Here is a 20,564-nt window from a genome sequence, read left to right on the forward strand (position 1 = left end):
ACCCCCACGGGCCGGCGTTCAGGTTCCGTCATCCACTGGAAACGTCGGAGGTGAGCCCGCTAGGCAGTTAACGTTCAGCGCTAAACCGCGGGTTGTTGTTGCCAATTCCGCCCCCCGATATTCGGGCTTCAGTACCTACGGAGTAGGTACAGACGCGCTCCACCTGCCCACTTTGTGCACAGCCATTCAATGATCATGACTTCAAAATGAAGTACTAATGCGCCTGCTGCTGCTACCTTGACTTACCTTACCTACCTATGCTTAGTACTTGCCTACTACTACTCAGAGTCGGCTCGTTACTTCTCCATCCTTTCATCCATCCATCGTCTTTGTTGCGTTCGTGATACTAAGATGAAGGCCGAATCAGGCAACATCGTACATTCACTACTGCCTGTCCGGACTCCATCTTGTTCCTGTTTTGCTCTGCTTTACCTTTCATCTTAGATTTTCTCATATTTTGGTCGCCATCATGGATCTCATAATACACCGCTTCGTCGGGTTGGAATTCTCTCCCTATAATGTTAACGAATCTACATCATTGCCGACGGCACCTTATTCGATCAGGTAAGTGTAATTCAGTACAGTACGTCCATGTAACCACGATGTTGACGTTATCACCAGTTATCAAAGTGCTATGTCATCATCGTCTTCTCAAGTCCCATGGATTCATAAGGTGTCACGCTTTGCCCAGTCTGGAATACCACAAGCTGTGGTACTTTCCCTATCACTTATGCAACTCATCTACAACCTAGATCGAATTCGCCGACAAGAGTCTAGTTGTCGATCTAAAGCTGCCAAAATACGTTGGCCGTATGAAATCGCCTCACAAACGGCAAGGCTCACTGCCGTAGTATTCATTACACTTGCTTATACGCAAGATAAACTACACTGGATTAACATATTTTCTGTTGCATATGCCTTCATCCTCGGCCTTCTACGTCTCTTCAACCACCTTCAATGGCGCCATGTAGCACTGCATCAAATCAACTTTGTGCTCCCAGCTACCATGGTCATCCTCGTTGCTGGTCATACACTGCCGTGCATCCAGACAGGCACCATCTGTCTTCACGATACAAGTACTTCGGGGGGTATCGTTGCCATCGCAGTGGCTTCTGTGATTGCAGCCATTACTCCAAGAGAATGGAACCCTCTGCAGGTTGAGCTTAACATTCCTGGTTATGATCAGAGTGAACCGGCTCCCGAGGAAACTTGCAGCTGGTTCACCTATTACTGCACATACGATTGGCTGACACCAGTCATTTGGAAAGGAATGAAGAGGAAACTCGATATGGCTGATATTCCAAGGATAGCATGGTATGACGAGCCTATTTATCTTCTCCGTCGCGTTCAGGAAGCCCGCTCCATCTCTAAAAAGACCCTCTTCACAGTCCTTCGATTCCAGAAGCGGGAGTTGCTTCTCATGGCCTTCTGGGTTGCCACATCGTACACGGTCGAGAACATCGCTGCATATGCCATGTTCAAGCTGCTTGAGTATCTTGCTAATCCGAGTGGTGCCGTATATAAGCCATGGCTCTGGCTACTCCTCATGTTTATTGGTCCATTATCGCGTTCTATTGCCTTCCAGCAGTACATCTTTACGTCCACCAGACTTGTGGTCCGTATTAAATCTGCCTTCACCCAAGAGCTGTATTGTACTGCTTTGGCTTCAATGGAAATGGAAGAAGACCCCTTTGAGTTACAGTCAGCGGGCACGAAACCTAAGAACACGAGTGGGCAGACGAGCACCAAAAGCACATCAGCTGGACGCTTAGCCAATCTCATGGCTTCCGATATAGATGCTATCTATAGGTCACGCGACATCATTCAGGCCACTGTCGGAACTCCCGTTGGGACTTTAATATCCCTTTTCGGCATGTACAGGATGATGGGTTGGGCATCTTTGGTCGGCAATGCTATTCTGTTCCTGGCTGCCCCTGTTTCGATCTGGCTTGGACGCTTGATGTTTTATTCACAGCGCCGAGTCAGAAAAGCTCAAGATTCTCGCATGTCCCTGGTGACAGAATATCTTGCGTCTCTTCGTGCCATAAAGTATTTTGCATGGGAAGATCCTATCACAGAAAAGATCATCGGCGCACGCTCGGCTGAGCAAAAGGAGCTCTGGAGGACCTCTTTGATCCAGGCCTCTCTGAACCAGTGTATGCAGATAGTCCCTTATCTGTCCCTCCTCGTTATGTTTGGTCTACACGTTGGCCTTTCCAAGCGCCGACTCGATGCTGCAACCGCTTTTACGACCATTTTCCTTGTCAAGAATGTTCGCCGAAATATAATGCAAGCTAGTGCCTTTGGCAGGAACTTCGCGAGCGCCCTGGTTTCAGTAACTCGACTTGATAAATACTTCGAAAGTACTGTCCCCGTACCAGAATATCCAGTTGGTCCGCTCCACATTGACGGTGCCTCGTTCCGGAAGACAAAGGCCGCCACGTTCACACTGAACGACATCACCATAGACTTTGCTCAAGGAGGTCTCAATGTGATTAGTGGATCAAGTGGCAGTGGGAAGACTACCCTTCTGTTATCTATTCTTGGTGAAACCTACCTGGAGAGTGGATCTGTGACCAGGCCCGAGGACATAGCATATGCCTCCCAGTCGGCCTGGTTACAAAATGATAGCATTCAAGCTAACATCCTTTTTGGCAGCCCGATGGAAAAGTCTCGCTACGACAGAGTTATCGAAGCATGTTGCCTTTGGGAAGACTTCAAGGAGCTACCAGCTAGGGACATGACCATTGTAGGCGAGAACGGAACATCCCTCTCGGGTGGCCAAAAAGCAAGAGTCGCCCTCGCTAGAGCTTTGTATTCCAAAGCGCCACTACTACTACTCGATGATATCTTTGCTGCTCTTGACGCAAAGACGGCTGCTGGTGTTTGGAAACACTGCTTCTGCACTGACCTTTTGAGTGGGAGGACAACTGTGCTTGTAACCAACCTCCCCTGGATTGCAGAGCAAGCGGACCTTTCTGTTGTGTTGGAGAGGGGCCAAGTAGAGATGGCAGAACCCCAGATCGGTGTTGTTCGCAAACCAATTGCCATTGCCCAAGTCCTGGGAGGAGACGCAGACGAGGATGAAGCACACGATGATGTGATGCGGGAGATTCAACCTCACAGTGATGATCTGAATGATGCAAACAAAATTCTGGAAGAGAAATATCTCAAGGATATTGTGAGCCAGGAGATGAAAGCCTCTGGAAAGGTTGGTCGCATGACATGTAAGCACAACCCTGACCGTTTTGAACTTCTGCTAAATTCGATACCAGTTCTACAATATATGAATTATTTTGGACACCCTGTGTTCGTATTTACTTGCCTTGGACTCCTTCTGGCCACAAATATCTTTACGTTCCTCTCCACTTTGTGGCTTTCTGTTTGGGTCGAGGCATACAACCATCAAGCCCACGTCGACATTCCTTACTACATGGGAATCTTTGCCGGACTTACATTGCTCGAAATTGGCAGCTACTGTTTAGCCATTATAATGTTTGAGTGGGGAGCCTGGAACGCCGCAAGAAAACTGCATAACGACTTCATTCGTGCCATCATGCGCGTCTCGCTGTCGTGGTTCAAGCACATCCCCATTGGGCGTATCACCAACCGCTTCTCTAGTGACATGGCCTCTTTGGATGGAACGATCAGTACCATGCTGCGCATCATGCTTGATACTATTCTTCTAATGCTGTTCCGAATTGGAGCTGTCAGCAGTATCATGCCGATTTTCATGATACCAGCACTCTTCACATGCTTATTTGGCATTCTCATTGGCGAGGCTTACACAAGAACTGCAGTCGTAATAAAGCGACTGACCTCTTCAGCGCAGTCACCTGTCTTTTCTCAGTTTGCGGATACTCTCGCGGGCCTGTCCATTATTCGTGCCAGGAACGGAATGGCATCAACGTTCAGAGAGGAATTGGCAGCGAAACTTCGCACCTGGTCAGCTTCGTCAGAGGCCAGCTTCAATGCAAACCGCTGGGTGGCTGTACGTGTCGACTTGGTGACGGCTCTTGTCAGTCTTTCGGCCGGTATAATTGCTGTTTCACAGACCGGCGTCGTGGCTGCAGGACTGGTTGGTTTCTCTCTAACCAATGCTAACGGACTCAGCCAGACAATATTACTGTTAGTACGAGCCATGAACGATCTCGAAGTAGAGATGCAGAGCGTGAGTACAATCGCTTCTATTTACTTAGCATCTGCTGATCCAATCCCAAGTTTCACCGAGTCAAAGAGTACGTCAAATTAGAACCAGAGGAGAAAGACGACATGACATATCCAGAGGAGGGCGAATACACAGACGACCCTTCGCATGTGCTTCCTAAGCATTGGCCGAGGACTGGGAACATCGAGTTTCGGAACGTGACAATTCGGTACGATCCTGACGGACCCGACGTTCTTACCGACGTGAATCTGAAGTTCAAAGCTGGTGAACGCGTGGCCGTTGTAGGACGAACAGGGTCTGGCAAGAGCACGGTAAGTATCATATGCTCGAGAAATGTGCTGTAATACTAACGGTGATGTTCCGTAGCTTGTTCTCTCCCTCTTGCGTTTTACACACGTGGTCTCAGGCGAGATCCTTTACGATGGCGTTGATATCACAAAAGTCCCTCGACACCGCCTTCGCGAGAGTCTTACAATCATTCCCCAGGAAGCAGTTCTGTTCAACGGCACCGTCGAGTCGAACCTGGACCCTGGTGGCCAAGTTCCCAAGGAGGTCCTCGACAAGGCTCTCGAGAATTGCAAGGGAATTGCTTCGTTCTCTCCTCAGGCTTCCGATGACAGCGACAACGACACATGCTCATCCCACGGCGAACACAACCTAGTGAACCTAGCGACGAGTGTTGACCCTCGTGGTGAAAATTTCTCACATGGCCAAAGACAAGTCCTCTCGCTCTGCCGTGCACTTATCCGCCAAAACAAGCTGATGCTTCTCGATGAAGCTACAGCAAGCATGGACTATGAGACGGATCGGGGAATCCAGACCGTTCTACGGCATGAACTCGAAGCGGCCGGAGGTGACCGTACTTTGGTAACAATTGCCCATCGTCTGCGTACCATCATCGACTACGATACTGTTGTAGTCATGAATTCCGGACGCGTCCTTGAGTAAGTTGTTCAGCTGGTCATTAAATCTTGTCTAATGTGATCACTGACTGACCCCCCTTTTAGGTACGGTTCGCCTCGCGATTTGTACAACAAGCGTGGACAGTTTTACGACATGGTTTATCACAGCGGTGAAATGGACGATCTTGAGGCTTTGCTTTAATATAGAAGGCCACCACAATCGCATGATTTGGAGACATTTCTTTGCCAAAAGTTGCTATGTAGATGCATGTGGATACGACAAGGAAATAGGCGCCACATATAAAGCGATTTGTATGATTTGTATACGACAACATTACAAAATTATGACGTACCTTGAACCTCATCTTCCAACTCCATTGTCAAGTCTTGACATACCTAATCAGCGCAGACATGCATCATGGCTCAGACCAGCTGTGCTGTACTGCACTGTACTTTATACGGGAACTGTGCACTGTTTGATCATAACATGTCATATACGAGCTCTATAATTTACCTAGACGTCCAAAAGGTACCAACAAGTGAGCCGGAAAAATCATTGTAACCTTGAAAAAAAAAAAAAAGCCCTCGTGTGTCGTGTATTTTCATGCCCCGCTGCAACCTTGCTTGAACCGATAAAATAACAATAAGAAAAGGAGCATATATGTTGAGAAAAGGTGTAGCAGATAACAGTAATAAACAAGTAAAAAGAATAGTGATAAAAGGCTCCTCTTGGCTCGAGACAATAAAACGTTTCCCTCATAAAGGTAGCCGTTTCAAAAACATGCCTCTGTCAAACAATTCCAAAGTCTTCCCCTTGTCTCCCCAACGCCAGTACGTGCGTCCGTGTTCTTGCATGTGCATGCTTAGTGGTTGCGGTGAATATCTCGGCACTCGTCTTCCTTTCAAGTCTTGTCGCTTCTCCTGTATCGTCTTTTTCATGTAGGCACGGGATAGTGTGAGTGTGGTGGGATGGATCATGGGCGTATGCGTTGAATTTCGTGGTATCATCGGCACTGTGACTTGGTCTGCTTCCCCCTCAAGTGTGCATGCACTGGTAGCATCTCCTCCCCCTTATTAACCACTTCTCTCCTCTATTGTCCGTTAAACTGCTCCTCCATGTTGGTAACACCGGCTTCAACATTATGATAGTCGAGAATTTCCGAGTACCTGCGTATGTCAGCACTTGTAGCGTAATGAACCTCCCATTAGACTTACATCATGATCTTCCATGTATCAACGGGCAAATCAGCATCGTTGAAACTCCAGTCGAACTTCTCCTCGGCCACGGGCTCATCCGTAGGATCATGGTAGGGAGAGAGATAATCGTGAGCGAGAGCCTCAGTGGCAGTTATTCGCTTCTTAGGGTCGAAGACAAGCATGCGCTCGAGAAGGTCGATAGCTATCACTTTTGTCAGCTCAATGTCCCTGAATCAAGTTCAACGGCTGTACATACCTGAGTCATCGGCGTTCTTGAACTTGTTGCGTAGAGGCTGGCGCTCACGCTTAGGTAGCGACTTCACGAACCGGAGAGTCTGTACATGGTCAGAGTTGAGGTCCTAGGGAACAGTTTCAAGGGTTTTGGGTAACTCACGTTCTCGCTAGCGATGGTGTTAATAACATCATCAGGAGGAGTACCGAGCAGCTCAGTGATGATGGAAAATTGGTTGACGTGATCCTTTCCGGGGAATAGAGGCTTTCCCTCGAGCATTTCAGCAAAAATGCAGCCAGCACTCCAGATATCGACCTCGACGTCGTATTTTTGCCAAGTGAGCATAATCTCGGGAGCTCGGTAGTATCGTGTGGAGACATAACCTGTCATCTGAGGGTCCTGGATTCGTGCAAGACCAAAATCGCAGATCTTCAAATCGCAGTTTTCGTTGACGAGAATGTTGCTAGGCTTGAGATCGCGGTGAACAACGCCGGCCGAATGCACGTACTTGAGACCACGCTGTAGGGAGACCAAAGGTTAGCAAATGTAGCCAACAACAAATAAGCCTCGCTTAGCAAGACTCGATTTGGACATACCATAATCTGGTAAAGGAAGTACTGAATGAACTGCTTTTCGAGAGGGCGAGAGGTCAATAATCGGTGGAGATCGGTACCAAGGAGTTCTGTGACGAAATAGCTGCAATGCGGTCAGCGCAAGGACGCGGGGAAACGCGGCGGGGGAGGGGTAAAGCCAATTGTAGCTGGGTAACGTACATGTCTTCCAAAGGCGAGATGAAGATATCACTGAGAGAAATGACCTAATAAAAAGTCGTATTAGCATCATGAAACGGACAATTGCTCGAACAAGGCAAAACACATGGGGACGCGTTCAATCAAGCTACGCGGGGTTGAGCTATGGCGGGGCTGGCGCTCACGTTTTCATGCTTAAGGTGCTTGAGCAGCTTGAGCTCACGGTATGTACGTTTGGCGAGCACAGGTGTACTGAAAGGCTTCATGATCTTCTTGACGGCGACATTTTGGTTGGTGAGCTGATCCCGAGCAGAGCTGTTGTGAGGCATCGGTCAGTTTTCGGGTGCAGAGGCAGCTGTAAGGATCGGGCGGACGTACCAAACGAGACCGAAAGCTCCCATGCCAACAGGCTGGAGATCGGAGTATCTGCGCAAGACGAGTCAGCAATGCGATGGATTGACGGCCGGTAAACCTCAAAAAAAGCATATCTAACTTACCTCGAGGTGATCTCGAACGTGGTTCCGAAGATCTGGGCGCGTACAAATTCGGCCATGGTGAATATGTGGTTGTTGGGCGAGAGGGTTGAGGGTGAGAGTGAGAGTGAAAGGTGCAGAGTTTCCTAGCTGCAAAACGAGGAACAGGATGCAATGAGGTATAGATGATGGATGGTGGGCGGGGCGCAGACGTAATCGTCCAAGATCGTCAAGTCAGGGCTGTTTGATGGTCCTGGCGTGCAGTGCGAGATAAAGTAAAGAGTAGAAAAGGCAATCTAGCTGTTGGATTGGATGGGTTGCTGGGGATGGAAATGGGATGGACCGATAATGGGTCAGGTGAATGTGAAATCGACGATCGAGAAAAAGACGATGACCGTGACCGGGGTAGCAGTAAAAAAAAGCGATGCAGGTTTTCGATATCGATTAGAACGTATCGAGCGCGGGGCGGGGATTTCCCACTGGATAGTGGTTTAAGGAATTTGGTTGATTGATGACCGGATTACTGGAAGGCTCTCTCGGCGATCGACGTTTGTCGCTAATTGTCGTTTTCGACTCTTCTGTGACCGTCTTTTTCCCTTCGATGGATGTATTAAGGTGTCGTTGACAGGTAGGACCTAGGCGGGGTAGGTGATGTAGGCGAGGGCAACGTGTCTATCAATCACTGAAGTATTAGCGACTGTTACATAGGTCGGTACTGGTAAAAACAATAAAGTCAATCAGTCGGGTTGGTGAGCAGTTCTGGAAGCCGTCCATGGAATCGCCACCCCAAATAGCCAATGCTGAGCAGCAAATAACCACTAGAGCAACTGCTGCTGAATCGGAAACAGTCCATGAGTTCCATGCCGTACTGTAAAGTCAGGGCTGTGACTGGTGAGGGGCAGCTCCGGGCGGGGCGTCTGGGAATGAGACTGCCCTGAAGGCGAACTAGACGTCGGAGGACTAGGTCCTGTCTTGTTCAACAATAGCGGTCGGGTGGCAGCACAGAAATCAGAAATAGCGTCCGAATCTGTAACACCTGTCCAGTGTAGGCGACGCAGACCTGAACCTTGGGGGGGCCTGGGCACCGTCTAACTTGGAGATCACCGCGGCTCTTCGCTCCGGGCTGTGTCCCATGCACCCACAGCAGCAGTGGGGTCCAAAACTGCCCAACTCCATAGATTGAGGTGCCCTTGACGCCATCGTCCCCCAATAAACCAACCGGCCAGTGCTCTGATGGTTGATTGCCAGAAGCCGGACGAAACAGGCCCATTGCCTGGTTTCGACCGGGGGTAGGATCGAAAGCGTTGAGGGAGACTCTGGGGTATTGTATTGTCTGCGCAACAAGAAAAGCTTACCTCTGTTCGTCTTTTGCTTGTGAAAGTGACCTCGAGTGCGAGACTTGTTTCGGGTCAAGTCAGGATGGCCGGTCAAGTGTCGATCGCAATGCTAACAAGGCAAAGGATGGTAGATAGACAAGGTAAGCAGGTTGTAAGAGGAGAAAGGTTGGAAGAGGACGGAGGGAAAAGCGAAGGTTCAACAAGGAAACGGGTTTACATGAGGAATGGGAGGGTACATCTACATATATACGTGACATCCATGGTGGAAGATATGCCATGCATGGAATAGGAATTCCTAGGGCAGTCAGGAAGCGTCAAGCATTGGTTTGTGTGAACGGAGGGCCGCCGGTTTCTCTTTTTTTTAGGTGGGGGGTGCATGAGGAGGGGAAAGAGAGCTCCGGGGCGCATGGAGGCTTGAGATGCTCTGTGCCTACCTACCTACGACTACCTAGTGCCTACAGGTTCCTAGACAAAGACGGGAGGACCCCGTCCCTTGTCACCGTCTATTTGGTTTGGTTTGGTTGATCTCTGCTCTTTCCCCTTGGAGAGACCCTGGCAAGGCGCAACACGTAATGGGATCGAGATCTCTCAGAGTGGTGGATATCAAGGTTATGCGCTACACTTACTCACTTACAGCAGACGCTATCTGTTTTATGAACAAATGATGGGGCTTTCTCATTCAATATGCGGAAAGTTGAAAATTTGATTGATGGATGGATGGATAGTTACCTGCTGCGAGCCCTTACAGATGTCGACCTTCCTAGGTTCTATACCTAGTCCATGTAAATCAGGGTCTTTGAGAGACGGTTGAAATCGCCCTCCTCTCATTATGGAGGTTACTTTGGCTTGATGATGAGACGATAGATGCACTGCTTGCAATATCTGATACCTGTTAAGTGTCCGGTCTTTGTATAGCCATTTCATGCCTGCCTACGTATAGACTGTTTGTTGTCTTGCTGGCATGCTATGCACGAGATTCTGTATGTGATTCAAGATAATAACCTAAGTACCTACATAGACTGACTGCCATGATGGACAGAATCCACCTACTATGCCTGCTGGGATTTTCATGCCAAGACCACCCTGACTTGAGTCACCCATCATGGCATCACTTTTAATAAACCACGTTGTCCGATAATATTATCTGTTGCTCATATTTACAACTGTAACCATCATACAGAGCATCACAGTGCCTTGAATTAACCATGTTTTCACCTACTATCTGTCTTGTCTTGTCTCGTGTCTGCAGAAACCTGCATTCAACTTCACATGGCATGTTTCAAGATATGACGTCAATTCAGCCTCCACTGTCCTAACTCCTAACCCCTGTCAATTACTTTGACAGCGCACGCCCAATGCACTAAGGTTCCTTTCCTTCCCCTTAGGTTCCCTTTACCTCTCCTTAGGCCTAGGGTCTTTTCCAACGGCGCCAGGACCCTCTTTGATCTCTGATCTTTTTGTGTGGGCCTGTACCTTTACACCTAATACTAGCCCAAGAGGTACTTATGGTCTCGATCCCTCATGCTCAACGACGTAACCCGCTCATCGTGAATTCGATGGGACGATCGAATAATCTCTGAAGTGGGGCACTCAACTTGAATTGACTACATATCACATCAATCTGAGGTTTTCATCACGCGCTCACTGCGACCCTGCAATGAATTGTCCAGGTTTATCGACATCTCATTTTTCGTTTATCTACGTCATCTTGAATACACACACTTTATTGTATGCATGTGCTTGGATGTGAATGGTGGAGAGTCCCACAGGAACAAGAGCCCTGAACAACTGACTGTTGTACAGTACACCAATATCTCATACAGTAGATACATACAATGGTTTTCTTGATAGATGAATAAAATGTCCTCTTTCCATCATGGCTTGCTTGTTTCACTGTTGCGGTGAGGACTTGCAATGTCATTAGCAAGTGACGCCAAGGCTCCCCGATGACTTATACGCAAAGACTGAATCGTAACGAGGTCACACACTCGATTACCAGTCGAGATCAGAATGTCACGACTTATACAAGTAGATAAAACATGTATCAATCGGGCCATCACCGCTCAACCCTGGCTTCACGATACGAGCCTGCCCTGTCGATCCCTCCATCCATCTCCCTTTTCCATCCCATCCCATCCTATCCCGTCTGAGATTCATCTTGCCCTCCCGCTCCCGTTCCCCCAACCCAGGAGAACCATCCTTATCCTATTCTCGTACAGATCGACTACTGCCCCTCCGGTCGAGACCATTTGATCGGCATCCACCGAATCTTCAAACTCTGTCTCTCTCACAGATCTTCGCACAGGCGAGCTACCAAGGGAACTCCCGCCCCAACTGTACCAACTGTTTGGTACCGAATCATCGTGGTCCACAGCTCGTTGACCTTTCATTCTAACCATCCACTCAGACTACTGTACATATCATATACAGCACAGTACTAAGCTAAGTGCTAACAATATCGCCGTCTCCAACTTTCTTCTGACATCATCCTTTACCGCGGTCGTGGTTCAGGGTGCAACCCTTTCAACACAATCTAAAATGTATGTGCGTGAGCTGTATTCAGTTCTAGACTCGTCTTCTCTTACGGTCAGGCTAGAATTCTGAAATCCCTGGACTAGCATTCGCACTTGACATGCAACATGGCAAAGATGCCTACATAGTCCCCCAACTAACCCCTGCCTAGACCTCCTCTAGAACATCGACTTCCTTCGATTTGTGAACATACTTCCCCACAGAGTACTCTTACCGATGTTTCTTTCTTTAGCAGCGCGCATATGTATATGGTGTGGGGTTGGGAAAATGCGGTGTCTTGCAGGCTGAACAGCCCGTTCGGATTCTTCATCGATCTACACTACCGACCTATACCCTACTTATCGTACCTATACAGTAGGTAGCACCTCATTCGTTTTCGAGTAACTTTTACATTGACACCAAACAAGATGACCACATGAAGCATACTGATACGACAGAGAGGCGAGCGTTTGTAAGAGGGCCAAGGACTAACTATGAACAATGTATCGTGAACGTTTCATTACAAAAGAGAAGCCTATCCATTGCACACTCTTGTCATGTGTCTCACTGCTCAAAACAATTCTCTCCATCCAATCATGTTGCATCAATCTACTTATCTTTACGCTTCTTGCAATCCCTCACATTTAATCCACGCCGGTCGGTGAATCTATCCACATACCCATGTCTACCTCTATTATAGCCAAATCTTTCATGGTCTAATCATGGACAACAAGAGGCTCGGCATTCCAGATGCTCTCAGCATACTCATCAATGCAGCGATCACTGCTGAAGAAACCCATGCGAGACACAGACGTGATTGTCTTCTTGATCCACTCCTCTTGGTTTTGATATGCCTCGTCCACCAGCTTATGGGTTTCGTTGTAGCTGTGGAAGTCGTCAGACACCAGGTAGTAGTCGCCATGATCGCGGACGGCTGCAACCAAAGCGCTAAAGTCGTGGACTGAACCGAACGTGCCCTTCTCAATCTCGGCAAACACCTTCTGCAGATCAGGATCGATCTCGTGTGAGCCGTACTGGTGACTGTGGCGGAGGTCTTCGACATCCTCGGCAAGGTTTCCGAACAGGAAAATGTTGTTCTCGCCAATCTCGCGAGTGATTTCGATCTAGGTCTGGTCAGTGATGGATTCTGAAAGGAATGTTAATATTTGCTTACGTTGGCACCATCGCAAGTACCAATGATGAGACCACCGTTCAACACAAACTTCATGTTGCTGGTACCAGATGCCCTGTGGAATATGTCAGTCGCTTTGCCCTCATCTTTTTGATGCTCACTTACTCGGTACCCGCCGTGGAAATATGCTCGCTGAGGTCCGAAGCCGGGGTGATGATCTCAGCCTTGCTGACATTGTAATCAGGCAGGAAGATAACCTTAAGTAGATCGCCAATGTCCTCGTCGTTGTTCACCACAGAACCTACAGCGTTGACGAGATGGATAATCTGCTTCGCCATCCAGTACCCGGGTGCCGCCTTGCCTCCAAAGATGGAGACACGAGGAACGACCTTCTTGCGCTCTTCAGGGGACAGAGACTTGAGATAAAGGTATCGATGGATGACACCAAAGATATTGAGCTGCTGGCGCTTATACTCGTGAATTCGCTTGACTTGGACATCAAACAATGCTGAAGGGTTCACAGTAACACCCACGGCGGACTTGATGAGCTTAGCAAGTCGAACCTTGTTGGCGTACTTGATCTCTGACCACTCCTTTCGGAATTCTTTATCCTCAGCATACTTCTCGAGTTGGTTGAGAGTTGTGAGATCCTTGAGGAAACCGTTGCCCCCAACCTTGGATGCGATCAACTCCGAAAGGCGAGGGTTAGCCTGGTGTAGCCAGCGGCGAGGAGTGATACCGTTGGTAACATTGGTGAATTTGTCAGGGCCGTAGATTTCGACAAAATCTTTGAAGATGGTGGTCTTGATGAGATCGGAATGCAACTCTGCGACACCGTTGACCTTGTGCGATCCGACAATTGCTAGGAACGCCATGCGCACCATCTTTGTCTGAGACTCCTCAATGATAGACACTCTTCTCAAGATGTCACGGTCGTTGGGGAAAGCCTTCTCGACCTTCTGGAGGAAGAAGAGATTAATGTCGTAGATAATCTGCAGGTGACGGGGCAGAAGGTGTTGGATCAGACCAACAGGCCACTTCTCCAGAGCTTCAGGTAGGACAGTATGGTTAGTGTAGCCGAACTAGAACGTTGTTAGAAAACAGAAGGGTGTCCAGAAGAGGCAATACTCACAGTGTTGACGACAATGTCCCAGGCCAAGTCCCATTCGAGATGTTCAATGTCGATGAGAATTCGCTGCAACTCGACGATGGCCAATGTAGGGTGAGTGTCGTTGAGTTGAATGGCTACCTGTTCGGGGAACTCCTTCCAAGGACGGTTGGACTTCTTGAAGCGGCGAATGATATCATATAGGGAGGCTGCAACCCAGAAGTACTGCTGCTTCAGACGAAGCTCCTTTCCACGCTCCAAGTTATCGTTGGGGTATAGAACGGCGCTGATGGTCTCAGCTCGCTGTTGGTCGGCAACTGAACTTTCGTAATCGCCATTGTTGAACTTTTGGAAGTCGAATTCTCCACCAGAAGCTTTGCTGGACCAGAGTCTCAAATTGTTGGTGGTGGGCGTGTCATAGCCTGGGATAGGGACGTCGTAGGCGACGGCTTGGACGATTTCACCCCCTTCCCAGATGGCAACAGACTTACCGTTCGCATCCGTGGTTTTCTTAACATGGCCGAAGAATTGAATCTTTACCTAATCAGCTGCGTTTCGATCATGATAAGATGCTGTGTAACTTACATCAACTGTGACGTCGTGCCGGGGGAACTCCCAGGGATTAAAGTCAAGCCAGTAGTCAGGCACCTCAACTTGATACCCATCGACAATTTCCTGCTTGAAAATACCATATCGATATCGAAGACCATAACCCCAGGCGGGGTAGTTGAGTGAGGCCAGACTGTCAAGGAAACAAGCAGCCAATCGGCCAAGGCCACCGTTACCCAGCGCAGCATCGTTCTCTTGAGTGATGATATCCTCAATTCGGAATCCGAGCTCAGCAAGACCAGCTTGATACTAGTGTCAGCGCGTGAAGGGGATATTTGGATTCGAGTTCACTTACCCTTTGCAGTATCTTTCTGGCCTACGTTGAGCATGGCATTGTCGAGGGCTCGACCCATCAAGAACTCTAGACTGAAGTAGTAAACACGCTTGGAATCGCGGTAGGTCTGCCTTTGTTGAGTCCTGTTCCAGTCAAGAATCAGACGATCACGGAAAGCCAGACTGGTAGCAGAATAGGCTGCATGTTCATCGCAATTGAAAACCGAGCGAGCGAGTGTTGTCTCGACATGGCGAACGACTTCTTGCTCGAAGCCATCTTTGCCAGTAAATCCCTTAGACTGGTTACGCTTCCAAGCTTCGCGCTGAGGTTCGGGGATCGAGGCTAACAAGTGTAAGTGGACGTTGACAAGTGAGTCACCGAGGGTGTCGCAAATGGGTAGCTATAGAGAAGGAGAGGAATTGGGAAAGTCAAAGTGACCAATTCCCCGCTATTCAACTTTGTTGAACAATAAACAACGTACCTTCAAAGCTCTTGATTTCACTGGGACCAAAGCCAGTGGCAGTTCGGGTGTGCTTTGGACGGGATATGCCTGCAGGGCCAACAGCACCCTGGATATCGACGATCGGAGCCGACGTGGAGGGGCGCCTCTCACGGGTGGGCAGACGTTGCTGTTCGGATACCATTGCGTCTGTCGGCAACCTTGTTAGTCAAGTAATATGAAGCAGAAGGTAACTGAAAACTGAAAAAGAAGGGAAAGGGTCCCACGAGGCAATTAAGTACTCAACCGCCCAATGCAAAACCCATGTCCTATTCTGAAGCGAGAATCAGATCAGATCACTTACATCAAGGTTGACTGATGCCACTGAACGAGTACTGTACGTCAGATAAGACGACTGGCTAAAGACACGAGATGTGTACAGCTTTAGGTGGGGGAGCGGGGTCGTTGGTGCAAGGTAAAGTTGCAGTAGCTTGTTGAGTGCCCTGCTACTATCGGGGAGCTCAGATCCCAATCAACGTAGGAAATCAGGCGGGTGTTTCTTGGCAAATAGGTTGATGTGAGAAAGGAATCTTGAACTTGATAGATTTCAAGTAGGGCGTTGCGATTATCCGTCGAACTCTCCAAATCACAGGGTGCTTTGGCGGATGGGGACGACTGGAGAACTCGTTCGTTTAGCTGATCTGATGGGGATCCGGAGAAGGCGGGAGCTTGGGGAACAGGGGAAGCTTGAGCCTTGGTGGAGTTGACCAAAGAGATATGGGGAAGAAGAACGACAAGGGTACAATGAGGGCGGATGAAGGTGAGAATTGTGAGTACCAATTGCAAACTGATACTGCTTATAAGGCGAAGATAAATAGTAGGTTAAGAGAGGATGGTGATGATGTGAGTGGAAGGGAAAGAAGAGGAGGAAGAGACCCGATCATGACTGACAGAAGCTGAGGGGGAACTTTGTTGAGCTTATAGGTCGGCAAGTGCGATGGTGGGAGGGAGCTTTCCGTCTCCTCTACGGTCCCACCCCATCCATTCATCATGACAACCTCCTGCCTGCTCTTGCTTGTGTTTGTACCTGGCCTTACTCCTCATGGCAAGACGAGACAACAGAGCTACCATCTATTGCTTAAATTAGCGTGCAATAGCATGGATGGACTGCTGTAGTAGTACTGACCGGTACAGTAGCCGCTTTTTCTAACTCATGTTGGGTCACATCCAGTCACTTTCACTCCGGTTACCCGCCAATGTCGTCTTGTTGTTTGGCCTGCTCCCCTCTCAACCCAGTCGCATACCATCACGAGCTGGTGAGGTGGGATGGGATGGCATGGTTCCCCTCCCCCGCAGCAACCGTTCCGTTCTGTAACATGACGACATCGTCGACGCACGCATCCTTTTATAGAACGATGCATTTGTTACCAATATCAATCCAATTGCTTCCAGTATCCTTTATAAGAAACACAGCTCGAGTGAACAGAAGATGTGTAGAGACCTTAGTAGGTATCGAGTCCTCATAACATACCCTGTACCTCTAGGTCTCTTACCATATGGCATGATCAAGCTCGGCTACGAGTGTCTCATTCCAATTATCCATGGACCGTTTCTGCGCGCCAATAGCCTTCCCCTCCCCCTCATGCCAATCGACATAGATCCAGACCGTATCCCAACTCTATTGTCAAAGCAACTTACACGCTTACAGCAGAAGAGACCCGCTCGCATACGCATGCAAGAGTGAAGCTCGCCTTAGCGCCAACTTCTTACAGAGCGGAGTGCGGGGCCGTAACGCCTGGCGTCTATTACCTTGTAGGTACTGTATGATGTGCGGTCTCTTTTCAAGTCGAACCAAGCTCAGCTTTGTTGTAAACACCAGCATCGAAATCTGCGCCTAGAGCTATCATCCAAGCTATGATTCAAGGCAGCACCGAGTCTAGCTATGGCTTCCAGGTCACACATGCGAAACTCTAAAAGACATCCCACACTACTAAGGTGGCTTAGCTTCGAGTACTACCCCTGAAAGACACTCACATAAAGTAGATCCATTATGAGATATAATACGGATAATCTCAGCCAAATAACAATGCCCAATCTCAAATCCCCCAAGAAACCATACTGTCGGGACAACATGAACCTACCTATTAGCCTATGCTTGAGCACATTTGATGGATGGCCCCAGTTCTCTTCGAGTATGGGGAACGCATCAGCCCCCGCGTTGGTAACGCCGAGATGGGTCGCGTCACAGACAGACAGACGTTGATATGTGGTCTAAAAACAAACGGAACACTGGGTGAACTGCTTCGCTAACATGCGTGCTCGGCCCTCACAGACCTTTCTTCTCAAGCACACTTTGAAACCACCTCTCGACGCCATTGTTACCTGCTTTCCTGTTTCGGGTCTTAAAATAACATCAACTGCTTAAAGTCTGATCTCGCCTATCCAAGCAGTCATGATGGATGGATGTATGTCGTTCATGAGAGTTGGCCCTTGCTTACTAGCTCGTCGATCACCTCATGGTCCAAGGTCAAAGCTCCAAGCCACGTCCAGCCCCTCCCACTCCTACTCGACCTCAAATCGACATACCGTCTAACCTAACCTAACGTTACAGGCGTACTTTCCATTCCAGGACAAACCACGTCACAGAGCATTTTGCTTCATCACATGCTTGAAGATCGTATATTGACATCCAGTACTGCAATTGCTCATTAACACTGCGATTGTAAGGCTACTAAGTTCTGCCTCCAACCAACCTATCGCCTACTGATGTCTTCATCTATGCTCACGCGCGTTTCACAATTAGACAGATTTACTTAGGTTGCTCAGGGGCCCAACTTTCACTGTTGTTGATAAACCGTCCATTCGTTCCTCTCCCATTACATACCTGACACAGCAGGCTATCAAAAATTGGACATGTGCCCAGAATATCGTCAATTCGTCTCATTTGAGCCGAAGAAAAAGCTACATATGTAGGAGTTGAAGCTGTCCATTAGCATGCCAGCCCAGACCTCTTCCTGTGACGTTCCCAACCAGCTCCAAAACACCACTCCCTAGAAACAAAAACCATACGCCTACTTCTCTTCAGCTCTAAGCTCGGCGGGATCCATTAGAACGTGACCAGGTCTATGCCTGTCCCAGCTCCCACGATTACTCTCCAATCCAAAATAGGACATTTCGCCAAGAAGCATCGCAATCGCAATACCGTTCGTTTCGTGATTTCCATCTGTTTCGTCTCGTGTAAGGCCCCAAGCCTTAACCCAGCAAAACCCACCCAAAACATGAGCTCCTGCAAGGTCTAGTCGCTCCAAAGTCCATAAAGCTGAACACATGCCAGGCCAAGATATATAAACCGAAAATCAACAGTGCCGACTGTACTCTTTGATGGAGGCCACCGTATAGGTCTTTCGGCTAGTGCGCGTATTCCGAGTAGTCGCATTTCGTCGAAGAGAGTAGGATAAGAAACCTCCACCCGTAGCCGATGGAGCCATCATGGAGGAGCGTTTGGAATATAGAAGTCGCGTCGAATAAAAATGAATAAAGCAGGAATCGTATCAATCGAGGTCGTCCTTCATCCTGTACCCCAAACTCCGAAAATGCTCTTGACGCCAGCCAACGGTGTCCCGTACCCTAACGTCGTGTTGTAAACAAAAGAAAAAGCAGTGCTTCACTATCAAAGAATGCCAGAGTCCTTAAGCGCGTTATTCAAGATAGTCTCCTTTACTGCTGCGAAAACAAGTCGGATGTTTGAAGTGTCTGTTGCTTGTGTCAAGCTAGGCTGCGTTAGAAACCAAGGAGCTTGTCATATCAGCATGAGAAAGACTTACTGGGGATACAAGTTCAGATGTGCCCGGTTGACCTGATTAAATCGCCATAGTAAATACTTGGCTGCTTTGTTGACATCGTTACCACCGGAGTAGTCCGGGAAATAGTTGCCCAGTGGCGACCGGCTCAGCTTTTGCTTGAAGATATCAACCTTGTTGAGGAACAAGATGATGCTAGTACGCATGAACCACCTCGAGTTGACCACCGAGTCGAATAGCAATAAACTCTCCATCATTCGATTCTAGTTTCGATGTCAGCGAGCACTCGTGTACCACTATTGCGAACCCAAAGCTTACCTGACTACTCTCCTCAAGTAGAACTTGGTCGTATTCACTCAAAGCAACGCAGAATATAATTGATGTAACGTTCTCAAAGCAGTGTATCCACTTCTTCCTTTCGCTTCGTTGGCCACCTACGTCGAACATGCTGTGATAATGTCAGCAAGACCATACGCAAGATGCGAAATGTGGGCGAACTTACTGTATACTTAATTGGCCCATCTGGAATCTCGTTTCATAAATACCAGTTGTCTTCGTTCGTGCCCGGAGCACGTCCATTTCGTTGGGAAGATAATCGGGTGCTACTATTCGCATTGCTTCTTGAAAAAAACTGAGTTGAGACTGGTCAGATATGAATCGCGTCAAGCGGGCAAGATGCTTCACGTACTATTCTGCTGAGTCCATCAGGTAGAACTCGGTCTGATGCTCCATCAACAAATCTTTCGCAGGGTCGTTCCACAAAGCTTGTACTGCGGCACCAACTTTTGCGTCAATCTGTGCTTGGGGGCCAGACTCGGCTTGGTATTCCAGCAGGAATTCGGCATGCGCCTTGTTTTCCTCGTTTTGGGGCTCTATATCAAATTGTTGCATAGCCATAATAACGGCTTTGGCGCATTCGATGAGGTTTTTGAAAACGGTTGGCCGGTAATTGAACAGCTCGTCTTCTGAGTAACCCTTAAGATGAATGATTTTCATTTGTTTGACAATCGTCGACTTGCCGCTTTCTCCAGAACCTAGTACCTTGGTTAATTATCAACGCTTGAGGTGAGCAATTCAGCTTTCGCCAAAGCACCCTTACCTAAGAGCAAGATTTTGCATTCTTTCCGTAAGCGTTTTGAGTCTTCCTCGAGGATCTTATCGATAGCCTGGCTCTTTTTCTTTTGATCCGCCTCCTCATTGCTTGAACTCATGCACGCGCCCATCTTGTCAAGTCAAAAAGCGGCCTGAAAAAGGCCCTTCAGTTCGTGGAGAAAACGTTATGTTCGCAGCGGTTTTCAATTCGTAGTACTCGGTTATGATGCGTCCTTTAAACGTGCATGACGGTCGCAACGGTTTGCGATAGTAAGCGGTGTCGAATATTGTGGGGATGTCGGCACAGCAAATAGTTCCGAGGGTTTAATGAATTAGGCTTCGACTTGATATATCACGATTGAGTGTGGTGATGAATGGTTGTGGTAGAGAGTTGGCGATAAAGATGGCAATCGGGTACCGCGTACAGCAATGGTGGAGGACGAGGTCGGGGAGATCGGAGCGTGACGGGTGGGCTATCGTGAAGAAGATTCGAAGCTCTGGAAAGGCACCCTCGAGATGGTTTGCTGGATGGTCGACCGAG

General features: G+C 48.5%; 4 protein-coding genes across 4 annotated transcripts; 1 reads left to right on the top strand and 3 right to left on the bottom strand.

The window, feature by feature from the left end:
- Window positions 1-256: 256 nt before the first annotated feature.
- On the top strand, window positions 257-5,651 carry B0J16DRAFT_409686 (P-loop containing nucleoside triphosphate hydrolase protein). The gene is made up of 6 exons (XM_046133092.1): window positions 257-564; window positions 622-3,227; window positions 3,276-4,171; window positions 4,222-4,479; window positions 4,535-5,112; window positions 5,176-5,651. Exons 1-6 carry the CDS (start codon window positions 470-472, stop codon window positions 5,270-5,272), a joined length of 4,530 nt encoding a protein of 1,509 aa, XP_045989768.1. The 5' UTR covers window positions 257-469; the 3' UTR covers window positions 5,273-5,651.
- Window positions 5,652-6,161: 510 nt separating this feature from the next.
- B0J16DRAFT_378573 (mitogen-activated protein kinase HOG1) lies at window positions 6,162-7,801 on the bottom strand (the record flags this gene model as incomplete). The annotated part of the gene is made up of 9 exons (XM_046130929.1): window positions 6,162-6,237; window positions 6,286-6,469; window positions 6,524-6,602; window positions 6,662-7,018; window positions 7,096-7,195; window positions 7,273-7,316; window positions 7,434-7,563; window positions 7,627-7,674; window positions 7,746-7,801. 9 exons carry the CDS (start codon window positions 7,799-7,801, stop codon window positions 6,162-6,164), a joined length of 1,074 nt encoding a protein of 357 aa, XP_045989769.1.
- Window positions 7,802-12,092: 4,291 nt separating this feature from the next.
- Window positions 12,093-15,438, bottom strand: B0J16DRAFT_34776 (glycosyl transferase). The gene is made up of 7 exons (XM_046128604.1): window positions 15,174-15,438; window positions 14,714-15,034; window positions 14,395-14,660; window positions 13,834-14,343; window positions 12,867-13,783; window positions 12,744-12,816; window positions 12,093-12,693 (listed from the first exon to the last, which is right to left on the bottom strand). Exons 1-7 carry the CDS (start codon window positions 15,334-15,336, stop codon window positions 12,286-12,288), a joined length of 2,658 nt encoding a protein of 885 aa, XP_045989770.1. The 5' UTR covers window positions 15,337-15,438; the 3' UTR covers window positions 12,093-12,285.
- A 3,192-nt stretch (window positions 15,439-18,630) lies between these two features.
- On the bottom strand, window positions 18,631-20,346 carry B0J16DRAFT_35042 (guanine nucleotide binding protein, alpha subunit). Its single transcript, XM_046129048.1, has 6 exons — window positions 20,031-20,346; window positions 19,620-19,965; window positions 19,434-19,562; window positions 19,250-19,379; window positions 18,956-19,194; window positions 18,631-18,901 (listed from the first exon to the last, which is right to left on the bottom strand). Exons 1-6 carry the CDS (start codon window positions 20,152-20,154, stop codon window positions 18,802-18,804), a joined length of 1,068 nt encoding a protein of 355 aa, XP_045989771.1. The 5' UTR covers window positions 20,155-20,346; the 3' UTR covers window positions 18,631-18,801.
- Between the last annotated feature and the right edge of the window lie 218 nt (window positions 20,347-20,564).

Source organism: Fusarium flagelliforme (assembly GCF_020744385.1).
Source record: "Fusarium flagelliforme strain FIESC 12 MPI-CAGE-AA-0113 chromosome Unknown B0J16scaffold_1, whole genome shotgun sequence".
Lineage (NCBI taxonomy): Eukaryota > Fungi > Ascomycota > Sordariomycetes > Hypocreales > Nectriaceae > Fusarium > Fusarium flagelliforme.

Coding starts and splice junctions, on each gene's coding strand:
- B0J16DRAFT_35042 (XM_046129048.1), bottom strand. CDS start 20,154: ATGGGCGCGTGCATGAGTTCAAGCAATGAGGAGGCGGATCAAAAGAAA. Junction 19,563..19,619: donor CTGATGGACTCAGCAGAATA/GTACGTGAAGCA, acceptor GTCTCAACTCAG/TTTTTTTCAAGAAGCAATGC. Junction 19,380..19,433: donor ATGGGCCAATTAAGTATACA/GTAAGTTCGCCC, acceptor ACATTATCACAG/CATGTTCGACGTAGGTGGCC.
- B0J16DRAFT_34776 (XM_046128604.1), bottom strand. CDS start 15,336: ATGGTATCCGAACAGCAACGTCTGCCCACCCGTGAGAGGCGCCCCTCC. Junction 12,817..12,866: donor ATTTCCACGGCGGGTACCGA/GTAAGTGAGCAT, acceptor CATATTCCACAG/GGCATCTGGTACCAGCAACA. Junction 12,694..12,743: donor GTACTTGCGATGGTGCCAAC/GTAAGCAAATAT, acceptor GACCAGACCTAG/ATCGAAATCACTCGCGAGAT.
- B0J16DRAFT_409686 (XM_046133092.1), top strand. CDS start 470: ATGGATCTCATAATACACCGCTTCGTCGGGTTGGAATTCTCTCCCTAT. Junction 4,172..4,221: donor TCGAAGTAGAGATGCAGAGC/GTGAGTACAATC, acceptor TCCAATCCCAAG/TTTCACCGAGTCAAAGAGTA. Junction 5,113..5,175: donor AATTCCGGACGCGTCCTTGA/GTAAGTTGTTCA, acceptor CCCCCCTTTTAG/GTACGGTTCGCCTCGCGATT.